General features: G+C 49.5%; 1 protein-coding gene and 1 long non-coding RNA gene across 5 annotated transcripts in view; one reads left to right on the top strand and one right to left on the bottom strand.

Moving 5' to 3' along the window:
* The first annotated feature begins 8,377 nt into the window (after positions 1-8,377).
* The window catches only part of P2RX7 (purinergic receptor P2X 7), a 62,102-nt gene continuing 46,711 nt past the window's right edge, over positions 8,378-23,768 (top strand). Inside the window, exons 1-4 of one of the 4 annotated variants that reach the window (XM_084762698.1) lie at positions 14,115-16,270; positions 16,374-16,449; positions 20,780-20,948; positions 22,290-22,361. In XM_084762698.1, the coding sequence (XP_084618824.1) occupies positions 20,880-20,948; positions 22,290-22,361 (141 nt within the window). In that variant the 5' untranslated portion in view covers positions 14,115-16,270; positions 16,374-16,449; positions 20,780-20,879. Of the gene's footprint in view, positions 9,022-14,114; positions 16,271-16,373; positions 16,450-16,723; positions 17,608-20,779; positions 20,949-22,289; positions 22,362-23,768 lie in introns of those variants that run through there. The other 3 variants (XM_084762699.1, XM_084762696.1, XM_084762697.1) reach the window with 3 other exon arrangements.
* Positions 9,031-22,394, bottom strand: LOC311586641. The gene is made up of 3 exons (XR_014775606.1): positions 22,267-22,394; positions 14,027-14,119; positions 9,031-9,143 (listed from the first exon to the last, which is right to left on the bottom strand). It is a non-coding gene; the product is annotated as an uncharacterized lncRNA (long non-coding RNA).

The following is a 23,768-nucleotide window of genomic DNA, read 5'->3' as shown; positions in this document are numbered from 1 at the left end:
CCTGGCGCCAGGCTTCCTCGGGATAGTCCTCTGAGGCCTGTTGTTGATCAAAAGTGATTCCGGTTCTAGAAGGAATCGCTCACACCTGGATGGAGCAGGTGCTGAGCCAGCTAAGCCAGCCAGAGAAGCAGCTTGCCTAACTATCTGAAGTCAGGACTGATACCTGGCCTGGAAATCGTCCTGCGTGGTCGCATCACAACACTGCACGAGGGGCTGAGGGGGACCCCTCAGCAGATAAAAGAACGCTCACGGCTCTCACAGAGGACCCGAGGCCAGTTCTCCAACTCCAGCTCCAGGGAACCCCACACCTTCTCTGGCCTCTGAAGGCACGCACACTGCACGCCCGGATACACACACACACACACACACACACACACACACCACACACACACACACACACAGAGAGAGAGAGAGAGAGAGAGAGAGAGAGAGAGAGGAGAGAGAGAGAGAGAGAGAGAGAGACACGCTCGCACGTATACACATAATTGAAGACAAACAGGCTGGGGAGTGGGTGGCTAAAAGCACTTGCTGCTCCTGCAGAGGACCTGAGTTCAATTCCCAGCATCCGCATCAGGCAATTCACAACCATCTACAACCTCAGTTCCGGGGCATCTTATGCTTTCTGGACTTCCTGGGCACTTGCCCAGACATGGTACACACCAGACACAGTCACATAAACTTACGCAGGTAACGCACACCCAGAAAAGTAAATTAAACGTTAAAACGACCGGCTGCAGAGCCTCCAGAGTGCGTCATTTGGCTACTATTCCTGCCACTGTAGCCGCTAAGATTAAGCCAAGTGCCAAAATAAATGAGTTTTAGATAAGTCAGATTCCTCACCTGTAAGCTGGGGGTTAAGATGAGAAGCCGCTCTATATCGAGGCTCAGAAAAGAGCTTCGGGAAGCGTAAAACAGGTAAAAGGTCACCAGTGCTCTGCAGCCGGGACACACAGCACTCAGACCTCTCAACGGCTGTAAATTTAGGATGCTTACGACCTTTTTCGTCTATTGTTCAGGCAGAACCTTGTTAACATGTCTTACGATTTGGACACTCAACTTTCTCATTTGTACCCAGTGGGAAGAGCTTGTTCCAATGTGCACGGAGGATAAAATAACCTTATCTGGAAAAAGTGACGTATTGCACCACTTTTCCTGTTCAGGGTCAGGGGGAAAAAAAAAACCCAAAAAAACCAGCGCAGACTCTGTAGTGAATGTTGGTGCGTTGCTGCCCTCTGCTGGTCATATTCATGGACCCCCGTACAACTGGCACGTCATGGGGAAGGGGACTCAGAGAGGGGATGGATTGTTGAATAGGGGACTACTAACTGATTTGTGTAAAAGAGAGAAACAAGGGACTGGAAACCCGTACGTTATAGTCTCTCAGGCTCCCTCTCTCTCTCTCTCTCTCTCTCTCTCTCTTCTCTCTCTCTCTCTCTCTCTCTCTTCTCTCTCTCTCTCTCTCTCTCTCTTCTCTCTCCCTCCCTCCCCCTTTGCCACCTGTGATGGTTAGTGTTAATTGCCAAGCTGACAGAATCTAGAATCTAGAAGAGATGTATTTGTGCACGAGGGTGGGTTGGGTTATCCTGATTGGGCTCACTGATGTGGAACGCCCTCCCGCTGTGGTGGTACCCATTCCCAGGCCTGGGCTCCTGGACCACAGAAAGAGAAAGGGGACTGAGCACATCCAGGCTTCTCTCTCTGCTTCCTGAGGGCGGATGTGATCAGCTCTCTGCAAGTTCTATCGGCGGCGGCTCACCTTCACATTCTGACCTAGAATAAGCCCGTCCTCTTTTGAGTTGCTTTTGTTAGAACAGAGAAGCTAGGACAGGCCCAGACAGCCTGGAGGTCTTGTCATTTTACTTATACCGGAGCAGCTGCCCACAGACCCGAGGCCCTAAGCTCTTTGCACAATAGGCTAGGAAACCAAATCTCAGAGAGCTTAGGACTCTTATCTGGGGTCCAACACTCAATAAACACACATGCTGGATTGAAATCTCTTGAGTTCACATTCTACCACCAAAATACAAACGAAGCAAGACTGGTATTGAAAAATATAAGAGCTGACTCAGATAGCTCAATGAGTAATGGCACATGCCAGCAAGCCTGAAGACCGGGAGTTCAATCCCTGGGTCCCATATAGAGGGAGCAGAGAAATGGCACCCACAGATTATTCTCTGACCTACACACACACACTATGGCACACATGCACACACTACAAGCTCTCACTCGGATAAATGTAATTTATTTTTTATTTATTTTTACTTATTTATTTATTTTTTGAGACAGGGTTTCTCTGTGTTAGCCTTGGCTGTCCGGACTCACTTTGTAGACCAGGCTGCCTCTGCTTCCCGAGTGCTGAGATTAAAGTTGTGTGTCACCACACTTGGCCCGAATAAATGTAATTTTTAACTATTTTTTGTTGTTGTTGTTTTGTTTTGTTTTTCAAGACAGAGTCTCTCTGTGCTAGCCTTGGCAATCCTGGACTCACTTTGTAGACCTGGCTGGCCTTGAACTCACAGCAATCTGCCTGCCTCTGCCTCTCAAGTGCTGGGATTAAAGGCGTGCACCACCATGCCTGGCTAATTTTTTAAATTAAGAAAATCCACCTGTTCTACATAGGAAGTTTCAGGACAGCCAGGTCTACATAGGGAGACCCTATCAGAATAAATAAAATAAAATAAAGTAAAAAGATATGATTTATGGCCAGGCGTGGTGGCACACACCTTTAATCCCAGCACTCAGGAGGCAAAGGCAGGCGGATCACTGTGAGTTTGAGGCCAGCCTGATCTACAAAACAAGTCCAGGACAGCCAAGGCTACACAGAGAGACCCTGTCTCAAAAAACAAAAGAGAGAGAGTGGTGGGAGAGGGGGGGATCTAAACTAATGTGTGTTTGAATGCCTAAATGCCCAAAGTGGTAATTGATGGGCAAACTGTGATGAAGCAACAGTAGAGGGAAAACTCTTTAGACTACCTGCTGTGTGCTGGTGACAGTATGGTGGCGCAATTCTACTCTTACTTTTTTTTTTTTTTTGAGACAAGGGTTTCTCTGTGTAGCCTTGGCTGCCCTAGACTTGCTTTGGTAGACCAGGCTGGCCTTGAACTCACAGAGATCTACCTGCCTTTGTCTCCTCCCAAGTACTGGGATTACAAATGTGCCTCTGCCCTCAGATGTTTACCCCCAAAGAATTAAAATCAGTCACTCAAACAAATCCTTGCAAAAGAGAACTTTTCTTAGAACAATGCTATGCACAATGACTCAAAGCTGGAGCCGGTGCAGCTAAACACTGAACCATCTCTCCAATGCCCTTACTCTTATTCTTCACAGAGAAGTGGGACTAGCCACTAGGCAGCCAATACAACAGTCCGATGACACAAAGTCTATTGAGTTCAGATTGAAGCTGGAAAGGGCATTGTCTTAGTCACTGCTCTGTTGCTGTGAAGAGATGCCATGACCAAGTCAACTCTTATGAAAGGAGGCATTTAACCAGAGGCTGGCTCACAGTTCCAGAGGCTTAGACCGTTATCACCATGACAGAAAGAGAGAGAGAGCATGGCAGCAGGCAGGTGTGGTGCTGGGAGAAGTAGCTGAGCGATACATCCTGATCCAAAAGCAAGAGAGGGGTGGGGCCAGTTCCTGAACCTGGATATGAAGTGGCCACTATCCTTATAGCTTATCACCATCACCATGACCATCATCATCACCATGACCATCATCATCACCATGACCATCATCATCACCATCACCATGACCATCATCATCACCATCACCATCAGCATCACCACCACCACCATCATCATCACCACCACCACCATCACCATCATCACCACCATCACCATCATCATCATCACCACCATCACCATCACCACCATCATCATCACCATCACCACCATCATCACCACCACATTATCATCATCATCATCACCACCACCATCAGCAGCAGCATCACCATCACCACCACCACCATCACCGCCATCATCATCACCATCACCACCATCACCATCATCACCACCATCATCATGATGTTAATAGTTCCAGTTCATTGAACTTCAGCATGGTGCTTATTCTTAGAACTCTCTAATGAGAATTAGGCAGTCAGGGCTCGTTCTCTGTGAATGGTGGTCCCGGGTGTGAACGGTGTGCATTTCAGGGGAATAAGTACAGATATTCAACTTGTGCTTAAATCAGAGCCGCTGAGTGGTAGGTGGGGCTGTGAGGGAAGGCAAAGGACAGGCATGCAGATGCTGATGAGGAGGGGGTTACTGGGCTGGGTAAGCAAGAAGTAAGAAAAAGCCAGGTGGGCGTGGTGAGTTCAAGGCCAGCCTGGTCTACAAAGTGAGTCTAGGACAGCCAAGTATACACAGAGAAAGCCTGTCTCGGAAAAATAAACATAAACAAAAACAAAAGATGGGCAGCGCGAGAGAAGAAAGGTTTTGATGGAGCAATGAGCAGGGTGGGAAAGCTGAAGTCCTGGGCTCTGCAGACATGCCTTCTCCTCGCCAGCAGAGGGGCAGACACTTAGGAGGTGGGACCTAGGATGATCAGAAACCCCAGGCTGTGCACAGTTTCATAGGGAGTTGAAGGGTGGGCTGCCGTTACTTCAGACCCTGTCTCAAAAATAAAATAAAACGAGGAAACCGTGTCGGGTAGGCTGCGTTACTTCAGACCCTGGCCCCCAAAAAATAAAATAAAATGAGAAACCACGTGTGGTGAACACACGCCTTTAATCCCAGCAGCACTCGGGAGGCAGAAGCACATGGATCACTGTGAGTTCGAGGCCAGCTTGGTCTACACGAGGAGTTCCAGGACAGCCAGGGCTACACAGAGAGACCCTGTCTCAAAACAAACAAAAGAGAACCCCTTTTGGCTTATGTAAGTTAGAGGTCTTTCAACCCATCCTTGTCTGGGGTGAGGTTTCTCTTATGCTAGTTGGACTAAGGAAGAAGCTGGCAGGACCCATAAGGAAGGAAGACAACAGAGCCGCATCTACCTGAACATGGAAAGGTGCCATGCCAAAGAGTGTCTAGGGCAAAGTCACTAGGGGGAGGATGGCAGAAAGCGTGGCCTGCTGTGAGCTGAGCCCTCCACTACACTGCAGAGTGCCCTAGCTGTAAGTTTAAGGAAAAAAAAAAAAAGGAGCTGATAGTGGTGGCAAATACCTGTAATCCCAGGCAGATCTCTGTGAACCTGGGACAGCTGACCCCACACGGAGAAACCCAGTCTTGAAAAACCAAAAAAATAGAAAAAGAAAAAAAAGAAAAGGGCCAGTGGTGACATCACCGGTGAGCTATTGCAAAAAAAGGTCACCTGTTGGGCTGGAGAGATGGCTCAGCGGTTAAGAGCACTGACTGCTCTTCCAGAGGTCATGAGTTCAATCCCAAGCAACCACATGGAGGCTCATAACCATGTATAATGTGATCTGATGCCCTCTTCTGTACATGTAGGCAGAGCGCTGTATACATTATAATATAAAAAAATCTTTAAATTAAAAAAAAAAAGTGATCTGTTACCTTTATTTTATCCTCAATTCTGAACACACAAGCCATCGAAACAGGAAGAAGCCCATCTTGTGTAGCTGGCCCAGTTCACTTCTGGTGGTTCCGCCCATTTCTATAACTAAATATCTCAGACCTGACCAGTTCAAGGGCCACAGTTTCTATCTCTAAGCCACCTCCACAGCACTTGGCTGCCCAGTCCCTTGGAGACCCTACTGGCTCCCTGGAGCAGCTTTCCTTCCTATGGCTTCTGGGGGCACAGTGCCTCCTGCTCTTGTGCCCTTCCCACTTGCCTCTCCTCATGGTCTGGTGGTGTCTGGCTACTTCAGATCCCTCCGGCTGCCACTGGGCCCTGCTAGCTGGAGCTCCAGGCTCAGTAAAGTCACATGACGTCCAGCGCCTCCCTCTATGAACACACACCAGCAAGGGCTGTAGAATCAGTAGTTTGCGTGGGGACTGACAACAGGAAGGATAATGGGAAGTAGGCCCCGGGGTGAGGGGTAGGGAAAGCGGAAGCAGTTGAGGCCAAGTCCCTGCTGGTGGGCATGTGGGCTTACTGCCCCGGAGGTGGCCAAGGACAGGCTACAGAGATGTCCTGCCCATGAGAGAAACTGGGTCCTTTGGCCTTGGTCTATCTGAGAAGCACTCCCCACCCCCACCCCACCCCCTGCCACCCTGTCACCCCCCCATTCCTCCCCCCCCCACTCCGGGCCACCAGCTCTCATTCTTCCCCCTTTTGGAAGGTAGCTCCAAATGACATCTGTCCTGCGGTCTTGCCCACAGTCGTAGCTGATGGGTCAGGGGGAAATGGACAAACAACCCGATTTACTCTCCTCGGATCCTGGAATTGGTGGAATCTGGACTTGTTCTTGAATAAGAGCCCAGTGAGGTGATGCTTTCCGAGAAGCAGAGAAATCACGTGGATACAGGAACACCCAGTGGGTCTCCAGAGAGAGGAACCGCATAGCTCAGAGGAATGGTACCGAAAGAGCAGCCTCAGCATAAGGAGATTTTTAGCTTCAGATTCCCCTTATAGGTTCTCAGGGGCTCAGGCCGCATTTCTCATAGCGACAGAGAAATACTGTTTCCTGTTGTCAAAATAAAATAAAATAAAATAAAATAAAATAAAAAAGCCAAAAAAACAAAAAACCAACCCTCCAGTTTTCCCCTAAAGAAACTGGGCCTTCAGGAATCACTAACCAGACACCTAACACACACACACACACACACACACACACACACACACACACACACACACATACACACACACCCTTTCCAAGAAAGCCACCCTTCAAATCCTGCACTCCTCCCCCAGCCACGCTGGCCCAAAGAAAGACACTCAAGCACCCATTCTAGCCATACCAGCCAGGGGCGGCCAGAAGAAAGACACCCAAGCACCTGAACGTGTGATGGAGAGACGGGCAAGATGGAGTACGTTAGTGGAGAGATGAAAAACAGAGCCAAGCCGAGGGGGTCGTACACTGTGGGGGACAGGTGTGCAATTGGAAACTCCATGGTGGTGAGGAGCAGATAGGAAGAAGAAGCCATGGTGAGTGCAGTTCTGGGCTGCTGCCGAGGGCCGGGTCTCGGTCTGTGGTCCTGCTGCAGCTGGGGTTCGTGTTGCTGGTCCAGGCTCACGTTATTACTAAAGGCAATGCTGATAGCACTGGGCTGAGTTGGCCCCGCCCCTTGCAGGCCCCAACACTAAGATGCCCCACCCCCACCCCCGCCCTCTACCTGGGCAGCACAGTAGAGCTGATGCCAGGGGAGCCTGTGAGCTGGCCCTGAGGGAGGGGTGAACATGGGAGGGCAGGCCCTGCCTCTAGTCTACATTCAAGGAGCTTGGTTGAGGGAGAGATCCCTCCTCCTCTCTCCCCCTCTCCACCCACGGCTGGCCCGAGCTCATGAGAGCAGGAGAGATGCCCGAGCCCCTCACTGGCTTTGGCGTTGGGTGAGCTAGCCAGGGCAGGGCTGGAGGAGTGTGCGCTGGGGGGTACAGGTACAGGTGCGGGAGAGCTGCAGACTGATCAACTTGGCTGCATCTCAGGCCCGGATTCAGGGCTTTGAGTTGGTCCACCCCAACATCTACGCCCTCTGTGATCTACTGGAGCCTCTGAAAAGGCTGGCCGTGCCAATCCGAAGCCGCAAGATCTCCATGACACAGGGCAACAACAGGATATCCTAGAGGAGTCCTGGTTGGGGTCCGGTAGCAATGTAGCAGAGCTGATGGGGTAGCAGAAGACAGAGGCTTCAAAACAGCCCAATGGCTCATTGCAATGGACATTTGCAACTAAAGATGTGGGACAAAAGGGTATACTGTGAGCCTGGTGTGGTGGCGCACGCCTTTAATCCCAGCACTCGGGAGGCAGAGGCAGGCGGATCGCTGTGATTTCAAGGCCAGCCTGGTCTACAGAGTGAGTCCAGGACAGCCAAGGCTACACAGAGAGATCCTGTCTCAAAAAACAAAACAAAACACCAAACATGAGATCCTGTCTCAAATGAAACAAATAAAGAAAACACCATGTGGTTGCTGGGAATTGAACTCACAGCAGCCAGTGCCTTAACCACTGAGCCATCTCTCCGACTCCCTCATCCCATAAATGAATGTGGTCCGACCCACCATCATCTGCAGACCAGAGCACTGGCAGGAGCAGGAAGGGCAATGGCGGTCAATCAATTCACCCCAAGCGAGCCGCCTTGGGGTTCAGTACATGTGGACTGAACAGAGGGTTGTAGAAAACAAACAGGCAATCTCTGTGAGGGTGGTGGGGGCACACTGGTAATCCCAGCACTCTGGAGGCGGAGGCGGAGGCAGGAGGATCCGAAGTTCAAGGCCAGCCTCAGGTAAGTAACAAATCTGAGGTTGGCCTGGCTGCTTGAGAGCCGGTCTCAAAACAAAGAAACAACAAAGGAAAGAAAACATGCATCTGAGAGGGGCGCGAGGCCCCGGATGTATCTATAGGCTCTTCTCTGAGTCAAACTGGCTCTCAGGACATTCGAAGGGCAGCTCCTTTCTCCCAAATGAAATGAGTTCAAAAGAGCAAAAGAATGGGGGGGGGGGGGCGATGGGGAGGGGGAATTTGAAAAATGCCCATCTTCTGAACGCCATCTTTGTGCGGGCGTCGGCGGGGGAGGAGGGAGGGCAGGGGGAGGACGGCAGGGCGGGGTCATCTGCCGGCCAGGCCTGTAGGACTTGGTTCTTGATTATTCACTCACATTCGGGGCAGTTGCCAGGATCCGCCCCCACTGCAGTCACTGGAGGAGCTGGAAGTTAACGTTCCTGCTAAGAATCTGTACGTTTCCTTTGGCTGCTCCTAGGCGGGGCGAGGGCTTTGCTGGTGGTCTAGCCTGGGAGGGGTCTAACCGAGGTCCAGCCTAAACAAGCGAGTGAGCCTGTCGCCATGGCGGCTTGCTGCAGCTGGAATGACGTCTTGCAGTATGAGACAAACAAAGTCATCCGGATCCAGAGCGGGACTTACGGCACCATTAAGTGGGTCTTGCACCTGATCATCTTTTCTTACGTTAGGTAAGTGGGGCGGGCGCGAGATGGACAGCACTGGACAGCACCAGTGACCCGCGGCGTTGCAGCTGCTGGTGCACTTGCTGGATTCCATGCGTTCTCAAATCGGAGCCGTGTTCTCATAGCGGCTGGAAAGAAACAGAAGGAGGAAGCTGCCCTTGGCTGCAGCTGGAGGAAGCCACAGAGAGAGGGTGGCGGGCTGTGTGCCTTCCCTCAGCCTTTTAACTACTGCGGAGGCCTGCCAAGATGAGCAGGGCAGGACAGGGCATTCCTGAGGAACAGGGAGACACAAGCAAACACCCTGGGTTCCCACAAAGGAGGTGGGGATTTCCCCCGGTATATCTGAGTCACCCTTGTGCTTAGGAGGGACCAGGTTTGGAAATGTCGTTTTAGAGCACCGAGGGTGCCGCTGTAAAATGGCTTATGAAGGTACAATGTGTACCCTGGAGTTTCACTGATTTACAGTGTTCCTGCTGTGGCTTTTCAGTGTGTTCACCAAAATCAAGTTTAGATCTTTTCAGTCGGATGTGGTGGCACATGCCTTTAGTCCAGCACTCTGGAGGCAGTCCAGCCACGCCTACAAGCAAGTTTGAGGATTTCCAGGACTACACAGAGAACCCTATTTTGAAAAACAAAAAGAAGCCAGGCATGGTGGCACACACCTTTAATCCCAGCACTTGGGAGGCAGAGGCAGGAGGATTGCTGTGAGTTCAAGGCCAGTCTGATCTACAAAGTGAGTCCCAGGACAGCCAAAGCTACACAGAGAAACTCTATCTCAAAAACAACCCACCACCCAACAACAAACAAAAACCAAAAACAACAAACAAAAAAAGAAAAACAAAACCAAGCAAAAAGACCATTTTCATCATCAGTCCCAAAGAGGAATCTCTCTGCCCTCTAGCCATCCTGTTCAACCTCCCATTTTCCGCTGTTCCCCATTTTCCGCTGTCTCTTAGCTCAGGTACCCACTAATCCATTGTCCATTTCTGTGGGTTTACCTATTTCTTCACATTTTTAAAAAAAAAGATTTATTTACTTAGGTAGACAGTGTTTCACCTTCAATGTATGCCTGCCCACCAGAAGAGGGCGCCAGACCTCACTGTAGATGGTTGTGAGCCACCATGTGGTTGCTGGGAATTGAACTCAGGACCTTTGGAAAAGCAGACAGCGCTCTTAATCACTGAGCCATCTCTCCAGCCACACACATTTCATATAAATAGAATCACATAGTGCTCGGTCCTTTGCAACTGGCTTTCTCTTAGCATGTTTTCAATGTTCACTCACTCAATGCTGTAGACTTTTTATGGCCGGATAATAGTCAACTGTGTACAAGTAGACGCCCACTGTATACAGACCACTTATCCATTCACCAGATGATGGGCGTTGGGTTGTTTCTCTCTTTGTCATCTGGACATATGTCCTAATCTCTCCTGGGTTCACCTAGGCGAGGACTTGCTAAGTCACGTGGCCACTGCATGTCACCCTCAGAGGCACTAGCTGGCTTCTTCTCCACAGCAGCTTTGCCTTTTCACAGGGTTCGGCCGGAGCGTGAGGGCTCCGGGCTTCTCCGCAGCCTCACCAGCACTCGACAGTGTGGCTTTCTGATCATAACTAACCTAGTGGGTGTGAAGTGGTCACTCCTTGTGGCTTTGGCTTGTGTGTCCCTGATGATGGTGAGGATGGAGCTTCTGACACACCCTGTGGTCTAGCTGTGGTTTACTAAGGTTGAGAGTGGCCTGTGTGTGGGCTTGTGTATAAAGGTGTGTGTGCATGTGGAGGTCAGAGGTCAACTTCCTCAGTAGCTCTTCCAGTGCAGCCAGAAGCCTTCACTCGCCAGGATCCTTTGGTCTCTGGGTGCTGGGGTTTCAGGCACCTGCTGCTACACTCAGTTTTTGCATGGATGCTGCAGGTTGAAGCTGGATCTTCCTGCCTGCACGGTGAACACTTGGCCCTCGGAGCCATTTCTCGATGGCCTGTTTTATAATCCTGGATACACCTTCTTGGCCAAGTCACTAAATGTGCCCGAGTCTCAGCTTCTGTGTCTGTTCATACAATCTTTGGATGACTATGGAAGAAGAAGGATGTCTCTTACCATGATGCTGATGTGAGTGATCCATGGCTGGTAGCTATTTCTGAAAACCATCTCTGTGAACAGAGAGGTTCTGGTTTTTTGAGTCTCTGAGTAACCACAACCATACAACCATTCAAATATTCTTGGGTTTGAGATGTGGAAATGTGGATTCAAAAACCTCTCTCTCTCTCTCTCTCTCTCTCTCTCTGTGTGTGTGTGTGTGTGTGTGTGTGTGTGAAGCTGTGTGTCTGTACGTGTATGTACACACACACACATGCCTGGAGATGTCACAAGCTCATGTTTAGACATGTTCTTTGATTGCTCTCCATCTTACTGTTTTTGAGACAGGGTCTCTCCCTGAACCTGAGGCTCACTCGTTTGGCTAGGCTGGTGGCTAATGAGCTCCAGGGATTCCCTTCTCTCTGACGTGCCAGCACAGTGATTATAGGTACATGCCACCAAGCCTGGCCTGCATGCTCCTGTGATGAGCATCTTACCAACTAAGTCATTTCCCTGACCTCCTTCACCCCTTTGCATCTTGGTTTTTCTTATCTATAAAATGGAGATGATCATTATTGGGTCTAGTAAATGAGCTAATAACAAAGCTGTCAGAGGACTGGATAGCATTTGGCGAGCCCTCATTTGCCTTTAGTTACTATTATTAGTAACTAAACTGTTAAACAAAGCTTCAAAAACTGGTTCCTTTCACATGGTGGGATCAAGTCTTAGGTGTACTCAATACCCTCAGGCTCGGTTACGGACTCTGCAGGAGAGCGTAGCTTCAGCAGTGTAAAGGCTCCGCCCGTAGGCCCCCCCCCCCCCCGGCATGAACACGAGGGGTCTCCCAGCCTGGGAATCCCACTGTCAACCTTCATCCCTCCTTGCTTCTCACAATGAGCTCCTTACTGCCCTGCCTGCTCATCTGGACGAAAATCTCCCACCGGGTCAGGCTCCTACAACGACTCAAACCATCTTTACCTCGAGCAAAAGTGGAAAAACCACAGCCTATCCGGGAGCTGGAGAAAAACTAGCTGTGGCAGCACCACCGGAAGATAGGACAGCTTTTGGCTCTGCTTTCTGGACAATGTAAGGGTTCAAGAAAGTAACAAAGCCAACTTCAGCTACAGAATAGAACTTGAGGCCAGTCTAGACTATCTCAAAGGGGAGAGGGGGGAGAAGCTGTAACCAAAATAAATGAAAGAAAGAAAGAAAGAAAGAAAGAAAGAAAGAAAGAAAGAAAGAAAGAAAATAAGATGGGGCGTGGTGGCACAGACCACTAATCCCAGCACTCGGGAGGCAGAGGCAAGCAGGTAGATCTCTGTGAGTTTGAGGCCAATCTGGTCTACAAAGCTAGTTCCTGGACAGCTAGGACTACAAAGTGAGACCCTGTCTTGCAAATCCAAAGGAGGAGGGGAAGAAAGAAATAAATTATAAGGCCAGAGATTGGGGCTGGAGAGATGGCCAGTGGTTAAGAGCACTGGCAGCTCTTATAGAGGACCTGGGTTCAGTTCCCAGGGACGTGAAACAAATACAATTTTTTTTTTTTGAGACAGGGTTTCTCTGTGTATCCTCGGCTGTCCTGGACTCACTCTGTAGACCAGGCTGGCCTCAAACTCACAGTGATCTGCCTGCCTCTGCCTCCCAAGTGCTGGGATTAAAGGCGTGCGCCACCACCTGGCCAAACAAATACATCTTTAAAAATAATAACCAGTTCCTGGAATCAAGTCTTTTGTTGTTGTTGTTGTTTTTGTTTTTGTTTTTTGAGACGTGGTAGCCTTGACTGTCCTGGGCTAGCTTTGTAGACCAGGCTGGCCTGGAACTCATAGAGATCCATCTGCCTCTGCCTCCAAGGTACTGAGATTAAAGGTGTGCACCACCACCGCCCGGCTTAAGTCTTTTTTTTTTTTTTTTAAGATTTATTTATTTATTATTATGTTTACAATGTTCTGCCTGCATGTACACCTACAGGCCAGAAGAGGGCATCAGATGACATTATAGATGGTGAATTGAACTCAGGACCTCCAGAGGAGCAATCAGTGCTCTTACCCTCTGAGCCATCTCTGCAGCCCTTAGAATCAAGTCTTACGTGTATTGCATAACCTCAAATTCAGTCATGGATTGTGCAAGAGAGAAACTTCAATAGTGTAAAGGTCTGAAATAGCTATGGAGACTGCTTCTGGCTGTTACCAAGGCTAGCTCCTTTCTCAGTCGCACATAGGAACCATTGATCCCTATCTGGTTTGCTGTGACCAGGAACCAAGGTGTTTGTTTGGAAAACTGGAGGAAAACTAGCTCCACCAACACCAATTTGTCTGAACCAAGCCACCTGCAATGTCACCATCTTGAATTTTATTCCAAGAAGCTGAGAAGGCAATCTGTTTTTATTTTTTGTTTTTTTGAGACAGGGTTTCTCTGTGTTATCTTGGCTGTCCTGTACTCATTTTGTAGACCAGGCTGGCCTCAAACTCACAGTGATCCACCTGCCTCTGTTTCCCAAGTGCTGCGATTAAAGGTGTGCACCACCACACCCAGTGAGAAGGCACACTAGTGACAAAAGATATTTGCTTCCGTCAGGCATGGTGAGCACACACCTTTTAATCCCAGTGCTCAGGACTCAGAGGCAGATGAATCACTGTGAGTTCAAGGCCAGCCTGGTCTACAAAGCGAGTCCAGGATAGTCAAGGCTACACAGAGAAACCCTGTCTGGAAAAAAAAAAAACAACCAGAAAAAAAGAGATTTGCTTCCTATTGAGAAGATGTTTTCCTCTTCCTGAAGACTGAGCTTAGAAATACATCAGTAGCCCAAGACAGCAGGCGCAGTGTTGTGCTTTGAAGCTCCAGGCTGTCTTTTGCTGGGGAGAGGGCATGCCTGTACTTATGTGTGGTTTAAAAAATGCAGTCCTAGATTGGCTGGCTGTTCCCCAAAGGGCGGCCTCGTACCTGTAAGGCTGGGCCTCTTCTGCGAAGCTACCATGTACGTAGGTGGAGAAAATGCCAGACACCAAACCCAACCCGGGCGCAGTCTCTGTGGCCCTAGGGGAAATGAAATATGCAATTCATCACCTTGGCCCTGGATCCTAGGATAGAGTTTGGGCTGCTGGAGGATTTTAAAAAAGACCCAACGAGAGGGTTGGGGCACTGTGGGATATGGAGACCACAGAATGAGAGGGCTGGAGCACCGTAAAAAAAAAAAAAGAGAGAAAAGAAAAGAAAAAAAGAAAAGGCCTACTTAGGAGGAGACCTGTGGGAGAAGAGTCTAGCACCATGACACATGGCACCGACCAAAGGAATAGTAACTGCAAAGATCCAGGGATTGAACAGGAACAGCAGAGAGGAGGGAGGGAGGAGCCAGGAGCCAGGGCAGAGAAGAGCTGGGATGTGATGCTCTGAGGTGCCTGTCTATCACTTGGGGGCGGAACCATCTGATTGGTGTAGCTACTGCCCAGCAGCTACTGTGCAGAGGGAATGGCGCATGTGGCAGAACAAGAATGAGGTACAAGGGCCACTGAGAGACGGTTACAGTCACTCAGGTGACAGAAGACAGCAACTTGGCCTAGAACGGAGTGGCAAGATGGGGACCAAGCTGAGGTGGAGCTGCTATGGAGAAGAGATAGCTCAGGTGTCCTGCGGATGAGGACATCTGTCTTTTCCACGAAAGATCAAAGAGAGGCGAGCTCGCTCAGTACTGGCAGGGATGCGGAGCAACCGGCTAAAATGTTTTTGTTGTTGTTTTGGTTTGGTTGGCTTATTTGGCTTTGTTTGTTTGTTTTCTGTTTTGTTTTGTTTTGTTTTGTTTTCTGATTTGGTTTTTGGGTTTTTTGAGACAGGATTTCTCCGTGTAGCCCTGGCTGTCCTGGAACTTACTCTATATAGACCAGACTGGCCTCTGAAACACATAATCTTAAAATAATAATAATAATAATAAAAGTTAGCTCAGTCTCTTTCTCTTCAGCTTTATGAAAGCTTCGGGGGCAGCCAGCTCCTCTGCTCCACTGTGCCGCAGCAGAGACTTCTGTGTAGACTGCTGGCTACCTACTGGCTTCTGGAGTCCACCTCAGCGCAGCCTCCCTGGCTGTTAACGCAGCACTGGGCCATGGGTTCACGCCCGGCTGTTGTGACAGTGTCTCATAGGGGAGGCTCAGGGGACTGCAGAAAGCAGCAGGGCCCAGTCTGTGGGCAGAACTGAGCTTTATCTTGAGGGTGCTGGAAACCATGGAGAGGAAGACAACCTCTCCTGTTCTCTGTCTGCTGCTCACTTCTTTTTCTGTGCGAGTGTCAAGCAGCCCTCTGCCTCTTTTACAGAGACACGTGGGCATTTGGAACTCACCCAGGTCACCCGAGGTACTCTTACATCTCAAAGTCCTCTGTCTTGTGTCCAGACTCTTTTTCCTGATAAGGCACCTCGCTGCCGGGTTCCAGAGATCAGGATGGGGCAATCCTCGGGATCTCGACACTGGATGGGTGCCTGGTGGGGGACCCAGTGTATTTAGAGGGCGGCTGCGACTGAGGTCCTGGTGCCTGGTTCTCACGTTACTGACAAGGACTGTTGGTTTGTGAGTTCACACTGAGCAGTAGCCCACAGAGTCCTGGAGCAGTCGGCTTCCTGTGTAGTGTCCCACTGAACCTGGTCTCTGGCCATGTGACGGATCATACGAATTGTCTAACAACCATTACATATCTCTTCCGTGACCAAAGTCACCTAGGCAGCCAGAGGCAGAGCCAGGACTGAACTTCAACATCTCACGCCGAGTTCACACTCAGACTGAAGAGTGGAAGGGGCGGGACCAGGCCCCTGGTGGGAGACTGAACAGTGTTGCGTCATCCAGGAGTGACGGGATGGCGATCTGGACTGGAGGAGGTGACAGTGACAGAGGGCAGGTGGAGCTGAGTGATACCAGGAAGATAACGTAGTAGAATCCTCTGATTTTGGTTTTCCGAGACAAGGCTTCAAGTAACTCCATAGGTAGCTGCACCTGGCCTTGAACAGCTGACCCCCTGCCTCCGCCACCCAAGAGGAAGGATTCCTGACGTGCACCGCCCTGCCCAACTCAGGCAATAGGATCTGCAGTAGAGTAGATGGGCAAGGAAGAGGATGGATAAGGGAAAAGAGAGAAAGGGTCAAGAGTGAGCCACATTCCTGACTTGGGCAGCGTATGAGGTTGGTGGACTACCTTCCTGGGGTTGGTAAGTTCAGGAGGAAAGGCAATTGGGGGTTACAGGCTTTGGGTTCGAAGGGCACATGAGGCCCATAGCCGTGCATATTGACTGTGCAGACATTTGCTTTCAGAGCTCTAAGACAGATGAGGTACCAGCAGCCTGTAAATGGTACTTGAATCCAAGGACATTTTCAACTGACCGGCAAGGTGGGTGGATGAAAGCAAGAAGCTCGGACCAGAGAGCTCTGAGCGGCGCTCACATTGTAGGGGCAGGGAGATGCAGAAGCTCCCAGAGGATTCTGGGACAGAGATGCCAGAGAGATCCAAGGAGCTACGGAGCAACGTAGGCTCCTGGAGGCTGAGAGGCAGAAGAGGAAGTGGTCCTGGGTCACCAGACTCAATCATGGTGCCTGCTAGACTTGGAAGGGAGTAAGTTGGCACAGGAAGCGCTGGAGAAGAGGTTGGGGGGGGGGAGCCAGACTGGAGTGGGTGGAGGAGCGAATGAGGATGTGCTGACTCACCCTCTCAAAAGACTGGGCTCCCTGGGAGCAGCCAGGCCCTGCGTGGTGGTAGAGGAATGTGTGGTGCAGGGAGGGTTTATTTCTAAGATGAAAAATTATACTTAATTACAGATGGGAAAAAGATGGGGGAAAGAGAGAGACTGGTGGCATAAGTGAAAAATCACCACCGTCGCCATTGTCATCTTTGCTTCCACCAGTCAGTGACCACAGTGGGGGGCCGGGGGGGGGGGGAGAGCAGGTTGCCTAGACCCCTTCTGTCATCACCAGTTCCAGTTCCATCCTGTGCCCTTCTCCTTCAGAGCCCTTCTCACAACTGCTACATCTGTCCCCATCTCTGTACTGATTTGATACCCAAAGTGCTGCTGCCTAGCCCCCTTACCATCTCAGCCACGCTCGTGCGACCTCGAGGGAAAGGAGGTTAACGCATAGGCTTTGCTGCACGTTCACTGCATGCAACATTTCGGCTTTCTGAAGTTTGACACAAAGAATTGAGCCCTAATGTGCATGCCCTTTGACCTGGCGGAGAAGGTGCTCCCAGCAACATGAGCAAGGGTGACCAGGCAGCAAAGCCTGGAGCTAGGGCCCAGCTGTCTGTGGTTAGATAGGTGTGAAGGCAGGTCTCGCTGTGCGCTTTCACTTTAGAGTTACCTTTGCTCAGAACCGTGGCAGTCCTTCTAAGAGAAAGACAGGCTCTTGTTTCTTGGGGTGCTCGCTCTGAGAACCTCACCATGCTGCCAGTGGGATGTTTATGCAACTACAAATCTGTCAAAGTCCTTCAAATCCATAGCAAATGGCTTGGGACTCTGAAGAACACCTTCCTAGTGGCCATCTGCATCTACATCTGGTGAGTCAAGGCAGGGCCAGTCTCAGGGCTCCAGGCCACCGATCTCTTTCTCCACCTCCCCTAGATCCTTGCTCCTCCTTTCTACCTCCTCTTTGGCCAGACTGGTTTGCAAGGGTCTCTGGGTGAGCCTGGCTTCTCCCGTGTCAGGTCTCTCCTGCTCCTCTCTACTCACCTCTCAGTCTTACCCACTCCACCAGGCTCAGCTAGATGCCCGCCACCTTACCACACTGCGCTTGCTCCAGGGGCTGGTGGCTTTGCATGCACCCGAAAGCATTGAACATCAGTTTCTTAGAGCTACATCTGTAGTCATCCGTGACTACAGATGAGAGAGTTACGACCTCATTCGAGGACTGAACCCATAGCCGGGAGAAGAGGCTCGCTTCTCTTGAGTCATCCCACAGGGTCGAGAGTTGGGTTGGTGGCTGAACTGACACTGCAAACTCCCTTTGCCTCTTTTCTCCTTTGACGCGTCTCTGGGACGTGTTAATAGACTTTTCATGTTCGCTTTAATATCAAGGTCCTTTATGTTTGCAAAGCCTTTGCTGGCTTGACAGGGCTGGATTCAATTGAAGATGGCCACGTGTTGCATATTCCAGAATGGACACGATACATCAGACTGAGCTTCCCAAATGGCACCGCACGTGTTGTTCTGGGAAGATGCTGCAATGGATAAGTTGAGAGAACATTGCAAGCATTTTGTATGTGCTTTGAGGCTGAGGTGAGACTGAACACTCATACATGTATTTGGATACATGTGTCCCAAATCTCAATCTCTAGCTCCGACATCTTTCTTTTTAAAAACTGTTTCCATTCCGTGTGCATGTGCCTTCACGTGCACCTCGGTGTGCCGTGTGGAGGTCAGGGACCAACTTTGAGAGGCCGGTTCTCTCCTGCCGTCATCATTTGGGTTCTGGGGGACCACAGGTTGTCAGTCTTATCAGCAAGTGCCTTTACTCACTGAACCGTCTCACCAGACCGATGTGTTTCTTCTTTAACCACTGTTGTCTGAAATGTGCTGCGAACAATGTAACATCTATGTGCCTCTGTGCAACGTAAGAAACAAAGGATCCGGGTGTGGTGGTGCATGGCTTTGCGTTAGGGAGTCAGAGGCAGACAGATTGCTGTGAGTTCAAGGCCAGCCTGGTCTACAAAGCCAAGGCTACACACAAACAAACCAACAAAATCCACCCCCCAAAAAGCATACCAGTCCAGCTTTGCTCCCTGTAAACGCATCCTTCACCCCATTCTCTTTTTTTAAAAGATGTATTTATTTTATTTATTACATATGAGTGCTTTATCTGCAGAAGAGGGCACCAGATCTCATTGTAGATGGTTGTGAGCCATCATGTGGTTGCTGGGAATTGAACTCAGGACCTCTGGAAGAGCAGCTCTTAACCACAGAGCCGTCTCTCCAGCCCCCTATTCTCTTTTTTCCCCGTATAAACATCATCCTGAGTTTGATGTTCGATCCTTTGTTTTGATGTTTCTATGGACATATGTCTATAAAAATGCATTTGTCTTACCTATTGAGGTGAAATTCATATAACATAAAACTGACCACTTAAAAGGGGGAGGAGTAAAGGATTATTTTAAGGCGAACATGCTGCGCCCAGATTTTGAGATTTCCCAAAAGAGAACCAGAAGACTCGAAACCGCTACAAACACAAGAGGAATCTTTAATTCAGTTTGAGCTAGACCGCGCCTGCCCGACCCCCAAATCAAAGGTCTTGAGAGGTGACCCCGGGAGTTGACCTGGGGGACTTTTTATAAGTTTTTCTCCTCCCAACGCCCCCTAAGCAGGGGGGATCCTAGTTAACATAAGGAGGTCTAATCCAAACAAACGGTGACAGGCTACAAAAAAAAGTGCCAAGACTACGTATATCTTAACTTTCCTTTGATCTCCTTGTTTACCATGTCCGGTTTTTGTTTTGTTTTGTTTTAGTTTTTGTTTTTTTTAATCACCGATGGGGTGGGTCAGTTGCTAGGTAATGCTATCTCTGGTGGGGCTCTTCTTTGTAACTGTGAGCTCAAATTTCCTTCAAAGAACTTTGTGAACCTTAGATAGGCCATTTGCTGCGGCCAAGGTCATCCGGTGTGGCTCAGAAGAGAGTGTGTTCTCCCGGCTCTGAGCTCCCTCCAGTGTTAACGCTCCCTCAGCTCCGCTCTTTCTCTCAAACACACAGGTGGCATTTAACATGTGCACAATATTATATAATAATACATTTATCTACCACTATATTTTATCTTAATAAGAAGTAATAGGGGCTGGAGAGATGGCTCAGAGGTTAAAAGTGCTGACTGCTCTTCCAAAGGTCCTGAGTTCAATTCCCAGCAACCACATGGTGGCTCACAACCATCTATAATGAGATCTGGTGCTCTCTTCTGACCTGCAGGCAGAATACTGTATACATAATAAATAAATAAATCTTTTAAAAAGTAATATACTCATTAACTGATATATTCATTAACTGTCATCCCCCATTTCTTCTCTGCTGGCAATTATCCATTTTCTGTCTCTATTCTGTGAATTTCTTATAAATGAAATGACCTGCTGGATGTGGTGATATAGATCATTTTTTAATGTTTTATTTTTATTTTTTTATGTTTTGGTTTTTTTAAACAGGATTTCTCTGTGTAGCCTTGGCTGTCCTAGACTCGCTTTGTAGACCAGGCTGGCCTCGAACTCACAGCAATTCACCTGCCTCTGCCTCCCGAGTGCTGGGATTAAAGGCGTGTGTGCCTGGCCTGTAGCATAGATCTTTAATCGTCCCATTCGAGAGGCAGAGGCAGGAGGATCTCTGTGAGTTCAAAGGCCACCTTGGTCTACACCAGGACTAAATAGAGAGACCCTGTCCCCAAAACCAAAACAAAACAAATATCTAATGACCTGAAACAAGAACAAACAAGAGCCGATTGGGCTACTGCGCCCTGGGACAGAGCCCTTCATTCAACCCCCCCAGAGCAGGACTGGGAGTTGATAATACCTATAGTAGATAATAAATAATAAAGGGGAGGGGCAGGTACCACTGCGCGGCCCCAGTTTGCAGAAGAGGCAGTCACAAGGAAGTAGGCTGCTGGGCAGAAGCAGCTCCCAAGATACCCCTCCCCCCACAAGCCTGCAGCCCAAACCTGCTGTGAGAAAACCGCTGATGTTTTTTTCATCTGTTCTCAGCTTTGCTTTGGTGAGCGACAAGCTGTATCAGCGGAAAGAGCCGGTTATCAGCTCTGTGCACACAAAGGTCAAAGGGATTGCAGAGGTGACAGAGAATGTCATGGAGGGTGGAGTGATGAAGTCAGTACAAAGAATCTTTGATCCTGCAGACTACACCTTTCCTATGCAGGTGAGTACCAGGCAGCTGACTCCAGGACTCCTCCATGGTCACTTCCCTTGTCCCCATCCTTGGGGGTCTAGAGCGTCATTTTTTTTTTTTTTGAAAAGTTAGCTCGGGAGGCAGAGGCAGGCAGATCGCTGTGAGTTCAAGGCCAGCCTGGTCTACAAAGCAAGTCTGGGACAGCCAAGGCTACACAGAGAAACCCTGTCTCAAAAAACCAAAAAAAATAAAAATAAAAAAAAGTTAGCTTGGAACTAAGGAAGGAAGCTTGGCTAGCGTGCACGAAACCCTGTAGCCCCAGGAGGTCTAGGCTGGAGAATCAGGAGTTCAAGGTCACCCTCAGCTACATAGAGAGTTTGAGGCCGGCCTGGAATACATTAAGACCTTGTCTCAAAAGAAAAAAAAAAAAAACCGTTGGCCCTATTTAAAACCTGTGAAAATCCCAACTGAGAAAACCTAAAAATTGCAAAACTAGGTCACACCCAGAAGCTCAAAGAAGATGGTCTTTGCTTTATCCTACCGGGCCGCTCAAAATAGCAGCGCATCCCGGCGCGTTCCAAACTCGAGCTGATTCGTGCACAGGGCTTTAGGTGCAGGGCCACTGCGCTTGCGCGGCAAGCTCAGCCTGCATTCAGAAAGGGCAGGAAGCTTGTCTGTGCGGTTTAGGTAGCCTGTTATCTTTGAGAAGGTCGCCAGGATGGTTCTAAAGAATGTGGTGACAAAGAAAGGAAAGGTGTAGGTCGCAGAGAAGTGTGTGGCTAGCTGAGTCTGCAAGGCAGGAGGAGTGAAAGCAGTTACCAAAAAAGGAGAGGTAAAGAGGGGTCAAGAGTTAGGAACAGATGGGGGCGGGAGGAACAAAAGAGCCCATTTGCAGCCCTGGGGGAGCCAGAGCGCTTGGCAAAAACCATCAGGCCCAAGCTACTATTTGTTTCCAGCTAGAAACCATAAAAGCCACCGATTGCCTAGGTAGTGGGAAGTCCTCAGCCTTGCATTAAGCCCTGAGAAAGCTGAACAGCCTGCCCAGGGTGCAGCCCACGCCCCACCTCCACTTTCCCAGCTCTCCGGAGTCCCGATTTAATGGGATTTTACTGTGTCAGAAAAATGACACAGCTGCTTTTGAGGCTGGCTCGGAAAATGACTGTTCCCTACATTTAAATGCTCCTCCGCTCCCCTTTGCCCCGTGGGATAGTTCCTGCGGCTTTGATATTAAGCCCTTGGCAAAGTCCATGCTGCCCACGGCCGATTTCTAGAGTACAAAGGCTCGCCCCCCGGCACTTAGCAAAACATATTACTGCCACTTAAGGAGCTATGCTCCGCAAGGCCTCACCTTTCCTCCTTCGTTTCTCACAGCAGGGGAACTCGTTCTTTGTAATGACAAATTTTCTCAAGTCAGAGAACCAAGAGCAGAAGCTGTGTCCTGAGGTAAGCGGGAGAGCCACGCAGAGAAGTCACAGGGGTGAGATGCATTCTGGGAATCAGGAGGTCTTCGCTTAGCCCACCTTAGTCGCCGGCTTTAGCACTAGGGGCCTGCGTGTGCAGGTTCTTTCCTTCACAGCCTCTCTGCAGCTCACAACAATATGACTCCTGGCATGTGGCCCCATTTCACCGGGGGCCTCACAAATTCAGGAGGAATACTCCTAGGCCCTATTGTACACAAGAGAGCACTTAAAACATGTTATGGTGCGCTGCAAGCCCTTAGGAAAGGTGCTGCTCTTGGAACCAAGAGGACTGCCCGGAGCAGAAGAAACCCAAGGCCTCCGTAGGGTACCACCATCGCGTGACTCTGGGGGAGGGGTCTTAGTCTACACTGCAGTCCAGGTCATTCAACCTGGACTCCTGCCTCCTCTCTCTCAGCAAATGCGGCCAAGCCCAAATGTACACCCGAAACACACACGGCTCACTGCAGCTTCTCACAGAGCATCGTTTGGAGGCTCACCTCATGACTTCCAGGGACTCTCTCTCTCTCTCTCTCTCTCTCTCTCTCTCTCTCTCTCTCTCTCTCTCTCTCTCTCTCTCTCTCTCCCCTCCCCCAGGGTCTTCCCACATGTTTCCTCCAGAACAGTAGCCAGATTTCCAAACTGCAGCCCAGAAACCCCAGAGCTGAGAAGGAGAGAGGCTTAAGCCTGGAGCCCGCACTGTGTTAATTCTGCCGCCTCCTGGTAGTTTGTGGTCACGCATAGGCCCAGCTCCAAAGGCAGGGAAATACTTTATCAGCCGAGAGAATGACTGAGAACCTCCCCATCCCATGAAACAATCACAAAACTAATGTTGTGTTTAGGGTTTCTTTTAGAGACATTAAAAAACAAAACAAAAAAACAGAATTGGGGGCTGGAGGGATGGCTCAGCATTTAAGAACACTCTCTCCTCCTCCAGAGGTCATGAGTTCAATTCCCAGCAACCACATGATGGCTCACAACCTTCTATAATGTGATCTGATGCCCTTTTCTGCCCTGTGGGTGTACATGCAGGCAGAACACTGTATACATAATAATAAATAAATTTTAAAAATTAAAAAAAAATCTTGTAAAAGCCTGGTGGTGGTGGCTCATGCCATTAATCCCAGCAGTCGGGAGGCAGAGGCAGGTAGATCTCTGTGAGTTCCAGGCCAGCCTGGTCTACAAAGTGATTCAGTGATTTTTTTTTTTGCAACATCATGCAAAACACCATTACCTAATTCTAGAAAATTACTATCACACCCCTCCCCCAGGAAACTATGACTCCCAAAAACAAAACTGTCCTCATTAGCAGTCAGTCTCTTCCACATCCCCACAGCCATTGACAACCGCCAGTCTGCTCTCTGTCTCTGTGGATTTGCCTATCCAGGATGTG

This window comes from Acomys minous, assembly GCF_964271855.1.
Source record: "Acomys minous genome assembly, chromosome: 16".
Lineage (NCBI taxonomy): Eukaryota > Metazoa > Chordata > Mammalia > Rodentia > Muridae > Acomys > Acomys minous.
Note: the sequence above shows the minus strand (reverse complement) of the source record. Positions and strands in the feature narration are given on the sequence as shown.